This window comes from Cherax quadricarinatus, unplaced genomic scaffold (genome assembly GCF_038502225.1).
Source record: "Cherax quadricarinatus isolate ZL_2023a unplaced genomic scaffold, ASM3850222v1 Contig1616, whole genome shotgun sequence".
NCBI classification, from domain to species: Eukaryota; Metazoa; Arthropoda; class Malacostraca; order Decapoda; family Parastacidae; genus Cherax; species Cherax quadricarinatus.
In genome coordinates this window covers 46,459-62,247 of record NW_027196642.1, presented here as the reverse complement: position 1 = coordinate 62,247, position 15,789 = coordinate 46,459, and the positions used below count along the sequence as shown (strand labels likewise).

At 42.8% G+C, this 15,789-nt stretch overlaps 1 protein-coding gene across 12 annotated transcripts in view; it reads right to left on the bottom strand.

Annotated features, from left to right (window-relative positions):
• Positions 1 to 1,711: 1,711 nt before the first annotated feature.
• LOC128703472 (FH1/FH2 domain-containing protein 3) overlaps positions 1,712 to 15,789 on the bottom strand; it is a 46,348-nt gene continuing 32,270 nt past the window's right edge. For 7 of the 12 annotated variants that reach the window (XM_070081078.1, XM_070081076.1, XM_070081077.1 and 4 more), the window contains one exon: positions 1,712 to 8,195. In XM_070081078.1, the coding sequence (XP_069937179.1) occupies positions 2,636 to 3,997 (1,362 nt within the window). In that variant the 5' untranslated portion in view covers positions 3,998 to 8,195 and the 3' untranslated portion in view covers positions 1,712 to 2,635. The other 5 variants (XM_070081081.1, XM_070081079.1, XM_070081075.1 and 2 more) reach the window with 4 other exon arrangements.

Below are 15,789 nucleotides of genomic sequence, written 5' to 3'. Positions count from 1 at the left end.
TCGGTGTTTTCCACATGTTATAATGACCAGCTTTTTTGTCCAGTTGCAGCGACTGCAATTAATCAAGGTTCCAGGCATTTTCAGAATCTATGGTTGTGTTTGATATAAGGACACAAGTGCAACTAATGCAACATTTTATTGTAGCAACATTTCACTCTGCAGGAGCTTTGTTAAGACATTACAAACAAGGATACAGAGTATATATAGGTATAGTGTGAGGTGCAAAGCATAATACAATCATTGTAGGTAATAGCAGTAGTATTTGTGGTAGTAGTAGTACTACAACTACTACCACCACCTACATTGATTATATTATACTTTGCACCTTACACTCTACCTATATACACTCTCTGTGTTCATGTATTGTTTGTAATGGGTTTGACAAAGCTCCTGGAGAGCAAAATGTTGCTACAATAAAATGTCACATTAGTTGCACTTGTGTCCATTTATCTAACATACTGTCGGTAATTCTACCATCAATATTACATCTAAAGTTGTGTCCTGTGATGACTTTCAATGTCAAAAATGCCTGGAAGCCTAATTAATCATTCACTAAAACTGAATAAAAAAAAAAAGTTGGAAATTATATGGTGGTTGTGGGGATTATCTCCCCCTGGGCTCAGTCACAGACTAGGCTTCCTAGGTAGGAAAGGAAATATTACAGGATTAAGAACTTTGCATTACAAAACACAAAGGAAAGTAATGTAGGAAAGCCCTGTATTTTCTGCTCCCTCTTTACTGTTCTCACTTTTTCAGCAGTTTTCAATTTATTGTTTGGTGCTTTTTCTGCTTCTTTGCACAACAGTTGTGTCAGGGAATAGTTACCAGTGTCATGTTTTAAGTATCATATTTATTTTATATTTATTTTACTTTTGTATGTGATTTTTTTATGCCTAGCTGTACTGAGCACTTATTATAGTGTAAGCGTGTTATCAGGCATTTTAGACACTTTCGATACTGAAAAAAAAAAAAACTTTTCCACTCGCCAACAACTATCCCTTGTCAGCAAGATTCAGGAACATAACAGCTATGAAAACAGGGACCTCCTGTAATAATAACATTGTCAAACTAAGCACTAACCTGAACCAAGGGAAGTAAAGATGTGTGTGTTGTGCATAGTGAATAAAAGTCGAGGTTCGTAACATATATGCTGAAAAGATGTCCACCCAGAGATGTCGTGCTTAAATTCAGTGGCAGCTCGTGCGGGGGTCCTGCTGAACTGCCGCACCCCCTATTTTCACTAGATATTATCGATTATTATTATAATCAAAAAGAAGCGCTAAGCCACAAGGGCTATACAGCGCTGCAGGGTAGGAAGGAAGCGAGGGCATCAGGTGGCAAAAGGGAGATGGATGAGTAATAGGTTACGGATAACAGCGGGGCAGTGGATGGTGAAAGGGTAAAGGGCAGCAAGAGACTGAACTAGAAAGGGCTGAGGGGAGTGCGAAAGGTATCATCAGAGTTTGTGGAGTAAATCAGTCGTTGTTAAGAAATCAATGAGAGAGTCAGGATTAAAGGAGGGTCCATCAGCAAGAAGGGAAGGTAAAGAGAGAGTAGTAGAACGAAGACGACGTTGGAGGTAAATTCTGCATGCTCGTTGATAGAGAGGGCAGTCTAACAGAATGTGGCTAACCGATACTGGAACTTGACACTGCTCACAGAGAGGAATAGGGTTTCTCCATGAGATACCCATGAGTAAGACGAGTGTGGCCAATGCGAAGGCGGGAGAGATTATTATTATAATCAAAAAGAAGCGCTAAGCCACAAGGACTATATAGCGCTGCAGGGCAGGAAGGAAGCGAGGGCATCAGGTGGCAAAAGGGAGATGGATGAGTAATAGGTTACGGATAACAGGGATGTAGTGGATGGTGAAAGGGTAAAGGGCAGCAAGAGACTGAACTAGAAAGGGCTGAGGGGAGTGCGAAAAGTATCATCAGAGTTTGTGGAGTAAATCAGTCATTGTCAAAAAGTCAATGAGAGAGTCAGGATTAAAGGAGGGTCCATCAGCAAGAAGGGAAGGTAAAGAGAGAGTAGTAGAACGAAGACGACGTTGGAGGTAAATTCTGCGTGCTCGTTGATAGAGAGGGCAGTCTAACAGAATGTGGCTAATCGATACTGGAACTTGACACTGCTCACAGAGAGGAACAGGGTGCCTCGCCATGAGATACCCATGAGTAAGACGAGTGTGGCCAATGCGAAGGCGGGAGTGGTCTCCCAACCTCGGCACTGATGACAAGAAGACGGCCAGTAACCTATGCTCGGTTTAATAGAATGAAGTTTGTTACCGAGCAGAGTTGACCAACGTTGTTGCCAACGGGTGTGAAGGTGGGTAGTTATTGCAGCAAAATAGTCCAGAAATGGAGAGGCCGCTGAATAAATCTGGTCACCATAATCGAGTTTCGATAAAACGAGGGCTGAATGTAGGCGAAGCAGAGTTCGACAATCAGCTCCCCAGGAAAGATGAGCAAGGGTTTTAAGAAGGTTTAGCTGGCTGTGACAAGTTGCCTTCAGAGAGATAATGTGAGGTTTCCAGGATAACCTACGGTCAAAGAGAAGGCCTAGAAACCTGACTGTATCACGTTCGGGGATACGGGAGCCATAGAGATACAAAGGATTATCGGAGATGACAGAGCATCTAGTGAAAGTTTTGGTGAGTTTTGGTACTGGAAAATTTAAACCCATGCGTGGTGGCCCAAGTGGAAACACGGTCGACCGCATGCTGGAGAGAAACTGCAATGAGATGACAGTCAGCGCCTGCACAAGCAATAGCGAAGTCATCAACATAGAGTGATGACCAAATATTGGGTGGAAGAACAGAGGCCAAATCATTTATAGCATGGAGAAAAAGTGTTGTGCTTAGAACACATCCCTGAGAGACACCTTCAGCTTGGACGAAGTCTGGGGAAAGAACATTATTGACTCGAACACGGAAATGTCTGTCAGTTAAAAAGTTCTTAAGGAAGGATGGTAGATTGCCTCGGAGGCCTAAGGAGTGGGCCTGGGCCAAAATATTATACCTCCAAGTTGTGTCATATGCCTTCTCAAGGTCAAAAAATATGGCAATAACTGAGTGATTATTCGCAAAGGCATTACGAACATACGTATCCAAGCGTAGTAAGGGGTCTATGGTAGAACGGCCCTTACGAAAGCCATATTGACTAGCGGAGAGACTGTTGTGTGTCTCTAAATGCCACATTAAACGTCGATTTACGAGACGTTCCATCACTTTGCAAACTGCACTAGTAAGAGCGATGGGACGATAGTGGGAGGCATCATGTCCTGTAGTACCCAGTTTGCGGAAAGGGAGAACAATGGCAAATTTCCACAGCTGGGGAAGAACTCCTTGTGCCCAAATAAGATTGAAGAGGTGTAAGAGGACTACAAGGGCTGACCGATGTAAATGTTGTAACATACGAATATGAATGTCGTCAGGCCCAGCTGCCGATGATCGGCAAGCTGAGAGCGTTGCCTCCAGTTCTTGAAGTGTAAAAGGCACATTATACTGTTCTTCTCTGAGAGAAGAAAAGTCCAAGGGTACTAACTCTCTGGCAGACTTTGAGGAAAGAAACGAGGGGCATAGATGGAGCCCCCGGGAAATACGGAGCAGATGTGTGCCAAGTTCAATGGCAACGTCGAGAGGGTTTGCTACATCAACACCAGTGACCCGTAGAACAGGAGCCGGGTCAGGAGAGTATTTACCACTCAATTTCCTCACTTTTTTCCAGACTGCACTCATAGAAGAAGCAGAGGTGATGGTGGAAACATAGTCTTGCCAGCAAGTGCGTTTAGCTTCACAGATGACACGGCGAGCGATCGCACGCTTCTGCTTAAAATCAAGAAGTCTCTCAGCGGTTCTATTGTACCGGTACCTGCCCCATGCAGCGCGTTTCAAACGTACTGCACGAGCACAAGCAGGAGACCACCAAGGCACGCACTTCTGAGAATGCCTGCATGAGGTTTGGGGTATAGAATGAGAAGCTGCGGTATAAACTGACATCAAGAAGAGGTGTAGGAGCTCATCAATGGAGGATGAAGAAGGAACCTCACTAAAAGCAGTGAGTTGAGAGTAAAGATCCCAATTTGCCCGATCAAATTGCCAGCGAGAGCTACGGAAAGGTGGTGAATAGGAAGGAGAAGTAAGAATGATTGGAAAATGATCGCTGTCATGTAAGTCCGGTAGAACAGACCAGGTGAAGTCTAGTGCAGTGGAGGAAGAGCAGACGGATAGATCGATGCAAGAGAGAGTATGAGTACGAGGATCAAAATGGGTGGGAGTACCCGTATTTAAAACATGGAGGGGGTGAGAGGCGAGAAAAGCCTCCAACTGGATGCCACGTGAGTCACAATGAGACCCCCCCCCAGAGGAAATGGTTGGCGTTAAAATCACCAAGTAACAGAAGTGGTGGTGGTAAGGAGGAAACAAGAAAGGCAAAGTCTGGGATAGAAGATGCTCGAGAAGGAACGAGATATAAAGAACATATTGTAAACCACTTATTCAAGTGGATACGGGCTGCAGTATAATGCAGCGAGGTATGGACAAATAGTTGACAGTACGGAATATCATTGCGTAGAAGAAGGGCACTTTCATTAAAGGTCCCATCTGAGAAAGGATCTGAAGAATACAATAAATTATAGCCTGAGATAGGTTGGAAAACAACCGAGTGTAATTTTGGTTCTTGTAATCAAGCACCAACAGGGGAAAACCTGGAAAGCAACATCTGAAGCTCACCCCGATTACCCCTGAGGCCGCGGATATTCCACTGTAAATAGGCCATGATTGGCGATGAAGAAAAAAATACCAGGAATCCGTAGGGAAAGACACCTACGGACTAGAGGGGTTAGAAAAGTCAACGTGTGGTGGCATTGGAAGACGTTCAAGCAGCGAAGGAATGGAGCGTTGCGAAGAATGGGGTTGTGAAGATGGAGGAGAGGGAAGAGAAGGAACAGGAAGTGAATCAGTGTCCATTGAAGGTTTAGTCTCTGCAATATATTCTGAAATGGCTTCAAGTGTTTCTGAATTCAAAGATGTATGGGAGACCATATAGGAGATAGAAGGGGGAGGGTGAGCAAAGACTGGGACAGTAATGGACTGTACCAAAGTAGAGGGGAAGGAAAGAGTTTAAGGGACTGGAGATGAAGTGTGGGGGGGACAGAAGAGGCAAAAACCTGGGAGGTGGCAGAAGAGGGAGAAACTTGGGAGGGGACGGGGGTGGAAGGCATAGTACGAGGAGGAGGGTGAATCTCCACACTTGTAATAGGGCCAGAGAGAGGGGAAGAACTAGGCACAGAGACTGGAAAGGTAAAGTGTGGAGGTGGAAGAAGGAAAGGAAGGGGCAAAGAAGATTTGAGCAATGTGGATTTTTTGGACTTCTGAGAAGTAGAGGGGCGATTGGTATTAGGTGTCGTACGAGGTCTTGTCGATACTGGGACTTGTGAGGAAGGACGCGAAGATGTAAGAACAGACTGAGTTGTAGTCGGGACGTCAGAGCCAAGGACAGCAAAAGGATTAGATGCCAGAGTGGCTCTGGGAGGGGTAACAACAGAGGAGGCTGCAGAAGATGGGACCCCAGAAGTGGGGGGATGTTTTGAAACACGAGAATAAGAAACACGGGGTAGTCTCCCTTGGAGGCGGAGATGAGTAACTGCCATAGCATAAGGGAGACCTTCTGCCTCTTTGAGGCAACGGATTTCACGTTCATTTAAGTAGACCTGGCAACGGCGGGAGTACGAAGGGTGAGCTTCATTACAATTAAGGCAAGATGGAGGTTGACTGCAAGATGTATTAGAATGGTCGTCGGCACCACAGACTGGGCATTCGGCCATAGATCTGCAATATTTCGCTGGGTGACCAAAACGCCAGCAATTTCTACACTGTTGCGGTGTAGGTATCACCTTTCGAACTTGTAACCCATGTCCCGCGACATATACAGAGGACGGGAGATCTCGGCTGTCAAAAGTTAAACGAGCCACATTGCAAGGGTAACGTCTCCGCCCATGGGCAGGAAGGACATAAGTGTCTACTTTGAGGATTGGGAGATCCTGGAGTTCCAGCTGTTGAAGAATGTCATTGCCACATGACTGGAAATTCTGTTGGACTATGGTATGGGGCAGAATGACAGTACCACTACAAGAATTGAGAGAAAGAAGTTTTTCAATAGTGATAGGAATAGTATCGATATTCAAAAGGAGAGAAAGATCATGAGCTTGGGAAGCATTCTGGACAGTGACGATGCGCGTACCGCTCTTGAGAGCATGAAATGAAATATCTCTACCAACATGACGCAGGAGCGCTTTGCCAATACTATGGTCAGAAAGGTTGGCAGAAGAAGAAGAAGTCGGTCTTAAAGTAAAGAATTTAGTCCATTGTGTGGTCCGAAACTGAGCGTGGAGAGGGAGTGCATGACGTGTCGGTCTTTTCCGAGTAGAATGGGAAGGTAACGAAGGAGCATCATCAGGAGATTGACGTTGGCGTTTAGTAGTAGGATCGGAGTTGGTCCGGTGTGAAATGGGCAGGCGATTCGAAAATTGCCGGACCCTAGAGGGAGAAGCCGGAAGCATAGTCAAAGGAGAGCGGAGTTCAGACAAATCGAAGGAGTCAGTCGAAGCCCCGGTACCTGAAGCGGGTGAGGAAACAGCACCAGCAAGAGGTACAGGGGCATCAGGAGTGTCCGAAGAGTGGTCTAAAAACAAGGCAGGGTCAGAATGGGGTGCGGTATCAAGAAGGGGCCCGGGGGTAGTGGGTTCATGGATTGGGTTCTCCATGGTTAGGTTACTCCTTTGCTTTTTGTTTTTAAGAAAAAAAAAGAAAACAAAATAAAAATAAAAATAAAAAAAAGAATAAAAAAAGGGGGGAGCGGGGAGGAATAGTTCCCAGGAGGAATGAAAGGGCCGGAAATCTCCCTCCGCGCCCAAGAGGACCTCAGCACCGCTAGTAGCGCAGATGCAGCATGGAACCCGTGCCATACCCTACCCTTCATGCCAGTAAACCAGCAATCCGGGATAGCAACCTCACATCTGCCGAGCTACCTCGGTGGACAAAAGAGAGGGCGGCCGGATATCCACCACAAAGCATACCTCCTTCGGCCACCACCCCCGGAATCCGAAAGGTGGCTTCCAGAGATACACCCGTCGCCCGAAAGACACCCAAAGCTACTCCGGGGTACCAGAGAGGGATCGGGACATCCCCAGGCGATCCAGATTCCATGGCAAACTACGCCACCGCCAAGAACCTCAACGGAATGGGATGGACCCCGGTATCCTTTCCCCTACCTAGGAACTAGCGCGCCTGTGGGAGAAATCCCAAAGGGCAATAGGGAGGGGTGGGGAGGAGGAGGAGGAAAGGAAAAAGGGGAGGATGGGATTGAGAGAGGGGGATTGGGGGGTAATTAGGTTCGGTCTGAGGAAGGAGACCGACAGGTCTGATTCCTCAGACCAAGAGCCTCTTCACCACAGCAAGGAGCCCCCCCTTGAAGAGGATATTATCGATAACATTCAATATAATGAATCTTTTTTTTTTCTTTAAATCTTTCTTTATACTTGTACATTATATAATCAAAGAATTAAAGAAAATAGGGGGTGACACTACTGTCAGTGACAGTATACAATATTGTATACTGAGTGAGCGGCATTTACCGCTGTTGCCATATGCTGCTCATTTTCTGCCAACTTTATGCCTCTATATCTCGGTAAGTACTGATCGCAAAAAAAAAATTTTTAGGCTTAAAACACTCAGCAAAATAATCATAACATTTTGGTAAGAAAAAATAAATTTTTTATTTTTTTGAAATAGAATGGCAGTTTCAGAAATGGGCTTGCAACAGTCAAAGGGTTAAATACACCTTTGCTATTACATAAGATTACTGTTTTGCACCCCTTTACATTCCATTAAAATATTCATCTCTCTGGATTTCTGATATAACTTTAAACCCTTTAACCGGTTACTGTGTACTTTACATTCATTCTTTTCCTGCTCGCATGTGGGTTTTATACCTTATGCCTGAGAACTTTCCCCACACCATGTTCAGGTCACAACAACTTGCCATCCAGATTTTCACATGAATTGGCTCCAATGCCAGCACCTTCTCCCCAGCTTCCAGAGCACTATGGTCCACATTACGGTCCCACATCATCATCCTGGTCTGGTTGATGGGCACGTTCACTGGTACTATCCACTTCATATGAGCCAGTGTCTGAAACTGAGAAAAAGCTCCTAGAGGGGAGCATCATCATCCCCCCCCCCAAGCCAATAGCTCAGAAATTCCAGAGTGCTTCCCCACTCAGCAAATACAAAAAGTGGGATCCTCTCATCCCAGTTTTTATTGTTTATACCATAGGCATGCAGCATTGTCTTAAGGGTTTGATGGAATTTCTCTATTTTTCCCTGAGATTGAGGGTGATAGGCAGTTGAAAAGTTAAACTCTACTTTTAATCCCTTTAAAACATTTCTAAACAACTCTGAGGTAAAATTAGGCCCTTGGTGTGTTTGCATCACTTGAGGAAAAAGAACTTCATCAAAGCTCTTAAGACTACATGAACTGTTATCTTATGTAGAGGTATTTCTTCCAGGTACCTGGTAGTGGAGCAAATAATTGTGAGTAAATAATCATTTCCCATTCTGGTCCTTGGAATTGGAACTACATCCACTACCAGCTTGCTGAAGGGTTCACTTGGTGCTGAAATAAGCTGAAGGGGAACAGGTTTAATACTTTGACTAGGTGTCCCTATAATTTGACAGACATGATAGGTCTTAATATACTCTCCGTCAGTCTCTCACAGCAGAGGCCAGAAGAAATGCCTGGACATCACCATCTGGTGACAAAACCCTTGTTCTCCTTCCATTGGTACTGCAAACAGAGGTGACTTCTTTGTAAGAGTTTCCTCCCTGAAATGAAAACACTTATTTAATTGTAAAATCTCTTCCTCAGCCACAGTTGAGGCTCTGATCAGCTTAAGAGTGACATCATTCTCCTGTGCAGAAATTAATTGCACCCTAGTAGGTGCAGCCTCTCTCACTCTACTTAACTGATCCATGCTCCAATCATGCTCAGCTCTGGCTGGAACATCCTTTTCTTCGGTTGACTGCAGTTCAACATCAGAGAACAGAGTTTCCAGACTTAAGCCCTCACCATCCTCATGAGAAATATCATGAAGACTATTGGTAGCATGATCATGAGCCATACTTCTCATGGTGGAACCATCAGGGAAAAGGTCTGGCAGGGTTTCCCTAGCCTTCTCCTCCCAAACTTTGGGACTTGGTTCCCCCCAAACTAGTTGTTCCTCACTGTGCATCATTGTGGTGGTGAGGTACTATCGGATGGTTGATGTTCATTGTGCATCATTGTGGTGGTGAGGTACCATCGGACAGCTGGTGTTCAGTGTGCATCATTATGGTGGTGAGGTACCATTGGACAATTGGTGTTCAGTGTGCATCATTGTTGTGGTGAGGTACCATTGCAAGGTTGGTGTTCAGTGTGCATCATTGTGGTGGTGAGGTACCATCGGACAGCTGGTGTTCAGTGTGCATCATTATGGTGGTGAGGTACCATTGGACAATTGGTGTTCAGTGTGCATCATTGTTGTGGTGAGGTACCATTGGAAGGTTGGTGTTCAGTGTGCATCATTGTGGTGGTGAGGTACCATCGGATGGTTGGTGTTCAGTGTGCATTATTGTGGTGGTAAGGTACCATCGGATGGTTGGTGTTCAGTGTGCATCATTGTGGTGGTGAGGTACCATCGGAAGGTTGGTGTTCAGTGTGCATCATTGTGGTGGTGAGGTACCATCGGAAGGTTGGTGTTCAGTGTGCATCATTGTGGTGGTGAGGTACCATCTGAGGGATGCCTCTTCAAAAAGTAGTCTGTGGGCTTATACTCATATAAAAGAAAGCAGTGTGTGGCAAATCCAATGAGCCTATTCTGAATTAAATTCTATACTAGTGAGGGAGACCTCTAGGCTTAAAATTGAATGTAACATGAGTTAGAATTTACAGACAAGATTATTAGAGCACAAACAAGAGGTGTAGTACAGGAGGTTCAGGTAAGATTTTTAGAGCTTGGTCAAGATGTCAGCCACAGAGTTAGCACTGAAATAGATTAAAAAATGAGATAATATGGACTCAAACTTGTAGTATGGATTCTGTGTAAATACAACTGATTAACTGAATTCTTTTCTTGATTACCATTTGAAAAAGCTTTGTAGGCACAGAATACTCAGGTTATATGTAAAAATCACTTAAGCTTGCATAGTTGATTTCTTTCCCTTCAACACAAGTTGGGTTTGTCTTGTTCCTTTCTCAGTGTCATCAAAGTATTTTGGATCTTTTCTCACATCATCTCTATTCTGGACATTCAACATGGCACCCAAGAGGAATATCAGTGATGCTAGAGGTATCAAGCAGAATGTATTAATCAGCTCCAAGGGTACTGAAGATGGAAACTTTAAATATGCATATGTGATGCATAATGCTTGTATGTTTTGTCTAGATGAATTTGGTAGGGTATGTAAAAGAAGAAAATTCAAAGTGAATATAGGAAAGAGTAAGGTGATGAGGATAACAAAAAGATTGGATATCAGATTGGAGGGAGAGAGTATGGAGGAGGTGAATGTATTCAGATATTTAGGAGTGGAAGTGTCAGCAGATGGGTTTATGAAGGATGAGGTGAATCATAGAATTGATGAAGGGAAAAGGGTGAGTGGTGCACTTAGGAGTCCATGGAGGCAAAAAACTTTGTCCGTAGAAGCAAATAAGGGAATGTATGAGAGTATGGTTATACCAACACTCTTATATGGGTGTGAAGCATGGGTGGTGAATGTTGCAATGAGGAGAAGGCTGGAGGCAGTGGAGATGTCATGTCTGAGGGCAATGTGTGGTGTGAATATAATGCAGAGAATTCGTAGTTTTGAAATTAGGAGGGGGTGCGGGATTACCAAAACTATTATCCAGAGGGCTGAGGAGGGGTTGTTGAGGTGGCTCAGACATATAGAGAGAATGGAACAAAACAGAATGACTTCTAGTGTGTATAAATCTGTAGTGGAGGGAAGGCGGGGTAGGGGTCAGCCTAGGAAAGGTTGGAGGGGAGGGGGGGTAAAGGCAGTTTTGTGTGCTAGGGCCTTGGACTTCCAGCAAGTATGCGTGAGCGTATTTGACAGGCATGAATGGAGACAAATGGTTTTTAATACTTGACGTGCTGTTGGAGTGTGAGGAAAGTAACATTTCTGAAGGGATTAAGGGAAACTGGCAGGCTGGACTTGAGTCCAGAAGATGGGAAGTAGTCTTCACTCTGAAGGAGGGGGTGTTAATGTTCCAGTTTTATAACTGTAGTGTAAAGCACCCCTCTGGCAAGACAGTGATGGAGTGAATGATGATTTGTTTTTTTTTCGGGCCGCCCTACCTTGGTGGGAATCGGCTGATGTGTTAATAAAAATAAATAAAAATAATTCATCATACATACAATTAGACAGAACACAAGGAACTGTTACCAAGTGTAAAGACCAAGAAGAAAACAAGGAAAGTGTCCCTACTCAATGCTCAGAAAGTAAGACACAAAACCCCCATTTACAATACTGCAAAACATTGCTTAAGGAGAGCGTTTACAACAGTATGTTTGTGTGACTATTTGAAAACATCAGGAAAGGACAATCAACTTCATAACACAAGATGTGGAGTCTAAGAGTACAGCAGCTGATCACACTTCCATGTAAAATTTCCCTGCATACTCTAAGCAAATTATTTCTGAGAATGGTTCCAGTCTAAACTGAGTATTTAACCCTTTCAGGGTTTCAGCCATTCTAGTACGGCTTACGCACCAGGGTTTTCGACGTACTAGTACGCCTAAATTCTAGCGCCCTCAAATCTAGTGAGAGAAAGCTGGTAGGCCTACATATGAAAGAATGGGTTTATGTGGTCAGTGTGCGCAGAAAACAAAAAATCCTGCAGCACACAGTGCGTAATGAGAGAAAAAAACCTTTGACCATGTTTTGGATTAAAACAGCGACTTTGCACTGTATTTTCGTATGGTATTTATTGTTGTATTCTAGTTTTCCTGGTCTCATTCTATAGAATGGAAGACATATTACAGAAATTGAGATGATTTTGACTGATTTTACAATGAAAAGTACCTTGAAATTGAGCTCAAAGTAGCAGAAATGTTCGATTTTTACCAAAGTTCAAAAGTAAACAAATCATGCTAAGCGTCCAATACACGTCAACTGGTGAGTCTAATATTCTTTCACAAGTGCGCCAATATTATTTATACCATTTTTTACACTAATGCAGTAGTCTGCATAACGGTAAATCTTCTATTTTCTGTGAGAATAAAAATTCAAAGTGGAAAGCAAAAGAATGTAAGAGGGGCGTTGGGACATGACTAATGAACAGAGGAAATGTCATTTTAGTGCCAGGAATGTCTTTCTTGTTTATTCTGGACCCTATTTGGAAATTGGTATCTTTTGAAATTTGTGTGAAATTGGCAAAATTGCTAAATTCTGACTACTGTATTGGATAGTTGAAATTGGTAAATGGGTGGTTTCTTGCACTCATTTGATAGAAAAAATGGAGTTCTAGTGAAATATTCATGATTTTTGTCGACTAATACAGTGGAATTGGCCAGAAATAATGCTCAAAATGGGCAAAATCGCCGATGCGTAAACATCGTCAAGACCGCTAACTTCGCAAGAGCATAATTCCGCAAGTTTTCCATCAAATTTCATACTTTTGGTGTCATTATGATCGGGAAAAGATTGTGTGTCTTTTCATAAGAATTTTTTTTTTTTTTTTTTTTGAAATTTAGGTGACCCTGAGAACAAGTCTGAGAGGGCCTGTCGACCCTGAAAGGGTTAATGGTGAAAAGATAGGACAACCTTGAAGGTGCATGTCATCAAGAACCTACATTAACAAGCAAGTAAAAAGCACAGCTTGTTGCAAAGGAAGTAAAAATTACCTTGCTTTTCTGAATAAATGCAACAGGACAATCACAAGGCAATGGTAATTGACAGTGCTGTAAAACATCAATACAAACACTGTTTGTTGATTAAGACATTACTTTATTCCTGCAGTCAAGATATACCTGGCCAAAAAGATAATCTTATATTCAAGGTTCTCCTTGAATGGAGAAGTTAGAAAGACATTTCAGCACAAATACATTTGCCTGGTTATGTAAAAACTCATCAGAGTAATGGATGGTGGTTCCAAGACTGTTGTGCCAGAGTGATTGCATAAATTTAACATTACAGATGTTCTTGTGTAAATGAAGGGTAGGGTTAATTATGACCTTCAGTGGTGAATAATTTATCTCTTTTTCCTCTAAGTAAGGAAGGAGTTAGTTAGGTTGAGGAAATTGTGGATCTGGCAAGAACCAAGATATGAGGAGTTTGAAGATGCAAATGAAATGCTGCAAAAGGGTGACAAAGAAGGAATTGCTTGAGGAACCAAACTGATACGAAAGAAGCCAATGAAAGAAATAATATGATTAAGAAGAACTTGAAGATAAACTACTTAACACTGTAGGAGCTACTTGAGGAAATCCTGGATATTGGTAAAATGTTTGAATTGTCACTTAAAAAAGATCTTGAGAAATGTGGAAGCATTGTTCTGAAGAGGATTTTGGAGTAAACAATGATGCCTTACCATATTTTAACAGTCCCTTCAATAGTATATACTATATAAAAAATGAAATTAATGCTTAAAGACTACATATCTAATAATTACTCTAAGTGTAATTATCAATAAGAAAGCATATTAGCAAGGGATGCGATGACACCCCAGTTTTTACTGATTTTGTTTAAACACATCGGTCGTCTCCCACTGAGGCAGGGTGACCCAAAGAAGAAAACACTTTCACCATCATTCACACATATCACTGTCTTTGCTGAGGGGCCCACATATGACAGTTTAGATGTCACTCCAAATAGCCAATATCCCAAACCCCTCCTTTAAGTTGACTGGATAAATATTTACTTAGATATGGCCAAAAAGGAAGCAAGGGGATGGTAACTCTTTCTCTTGTATAAATTTCTAAATAAATTTCTAATAACTAATTTCCAAGAACTTTGTCCTTGGAGGCAAAGAGGGGAATGTATGAGAGTATAGTTTTACCAACGCTCTTATATGGGTGTGAAGCATGGGTGATGAATGTTGCAGCAAGGAGAAGGCTGGAGGCAGTGGAGATGTCATGTCTGAGGGCAATGTGTGGTGTGAATATAATGCAGAGAATTCGTAGTTTGGAAGTTAGGAGGAGGTGCGGGATTACCAAAACTGTTGTCCAGAGGGCTGAGGAAGGGTTGTTGAGGTGGTTCGGACATGTAGAGAGAATGGAGCGAGACAGAATGACTTCAAGAGTGTATCAGTCTGTAGTGGAAGGAAGGCGGGGTAGGGGTCGGCCTAGGAAAGGTTGGAGGGAGGGGGTAAAGGAGGTTTTGTGTGCGAGGGGCTTGGACTTCCAGCAGGCATGCGTGAGCGTGTTTGATAGGAGTGAATGGAGACAAATGGTTTTTAATACTTGACGTGCTGTTGGAGTGTGAGCAAAGTAACATTTATGAAGGGGTTCAGGGAAACCGGCAGGCCGGACTTGAGTCCTGGAGATGGGAAGTACAGTGCCTGCACTCTGAAGGAGGGGTGTTAATGTTGCAGTTTAAAAACTGTAGTGTAAAGCACCCTTCTGGCAAGACAGTGATGGAGTGAATGATGGTGAAAGTTTTTCTTTTTCGGGCCACCCTGCCTTGGTGGGAATCGGCCAGTGTGATAATAAAATAATAAAAAATAAATAAATAAATAAATAAAGAAGACAAAAAACTTAGTTGTTTTTTTTTGAGTCACCCTGCCTCAGTGGGAGATGACCAGTAAATTTTTTTTTTAACACATCAGCCATTTTCCACCAAGGCAAGGTAACCCGAAAAAGAAGAAACAATTTCATCGTCACTGACTACACTGTCTTGCCAATGGCATGCTGATATGACCAGTATGTTGATATGATCCTATGATCTGCAGCTTCAAGATTCACGAACCTTTAGTCTTGTCTCTATCAAGGCTAGTAATTGAGGTCGACTATATTTCACTACAATGTGTCTACATCAGGGGCTACCAAACCCAGGGTTGTGACCCAATGTAAAATTGACGGAGATTCAGTGATTGTGTCTATAATGCTTTTTTTTTTACAAATGTTTGGTTTGATATTCTATACAGTAGAGCCCCACTTATACGACAGGTTAGGTTCCAGCGGAAATCGCTGTAAAGTGGAACACCTCTTTTTCCCACTTATAAATGCATACAAATACTAGATAACAAGTTTACACTAACAAAAATGAAGTTAGTAAGTAAGCTTATTCAGATATACACACGATTAAATGCAGTTACATAGCCTGGTTTGTTTATAACTCTGCGCCTGCCCCCTCTCATGTACTCATATCATACATAGAATAGTATGTGTGGGTGGGGTGGCCTGGTAAGTAGCCTGGCTATTACCATACGTAACACTTGATTTCTTACAATTACTACTTGTCTCAGATATATAAATATTTTAAGGTAAGTAATGAGTGCACTATGTGTGTATTGTACCTATGTGTAAAGTACCTAGGATAACCCAAAAAAGTCAGCCAGTGTGACTTATTTTCATTGGGGTTAGCAGTAGAACTAGGCATTAAAAAGCAATAATAAAGTAAAATATACATATAGTACACTCATTACTTACCTTAATATATTTGTAGCCTTAATCTAGGATGAGACAAGTAGTATTTATTGTAAGAAATCAAGTGTGGTGTGTATGGTAACCAGCCAGGCTACCATAGCAGGCCACCCC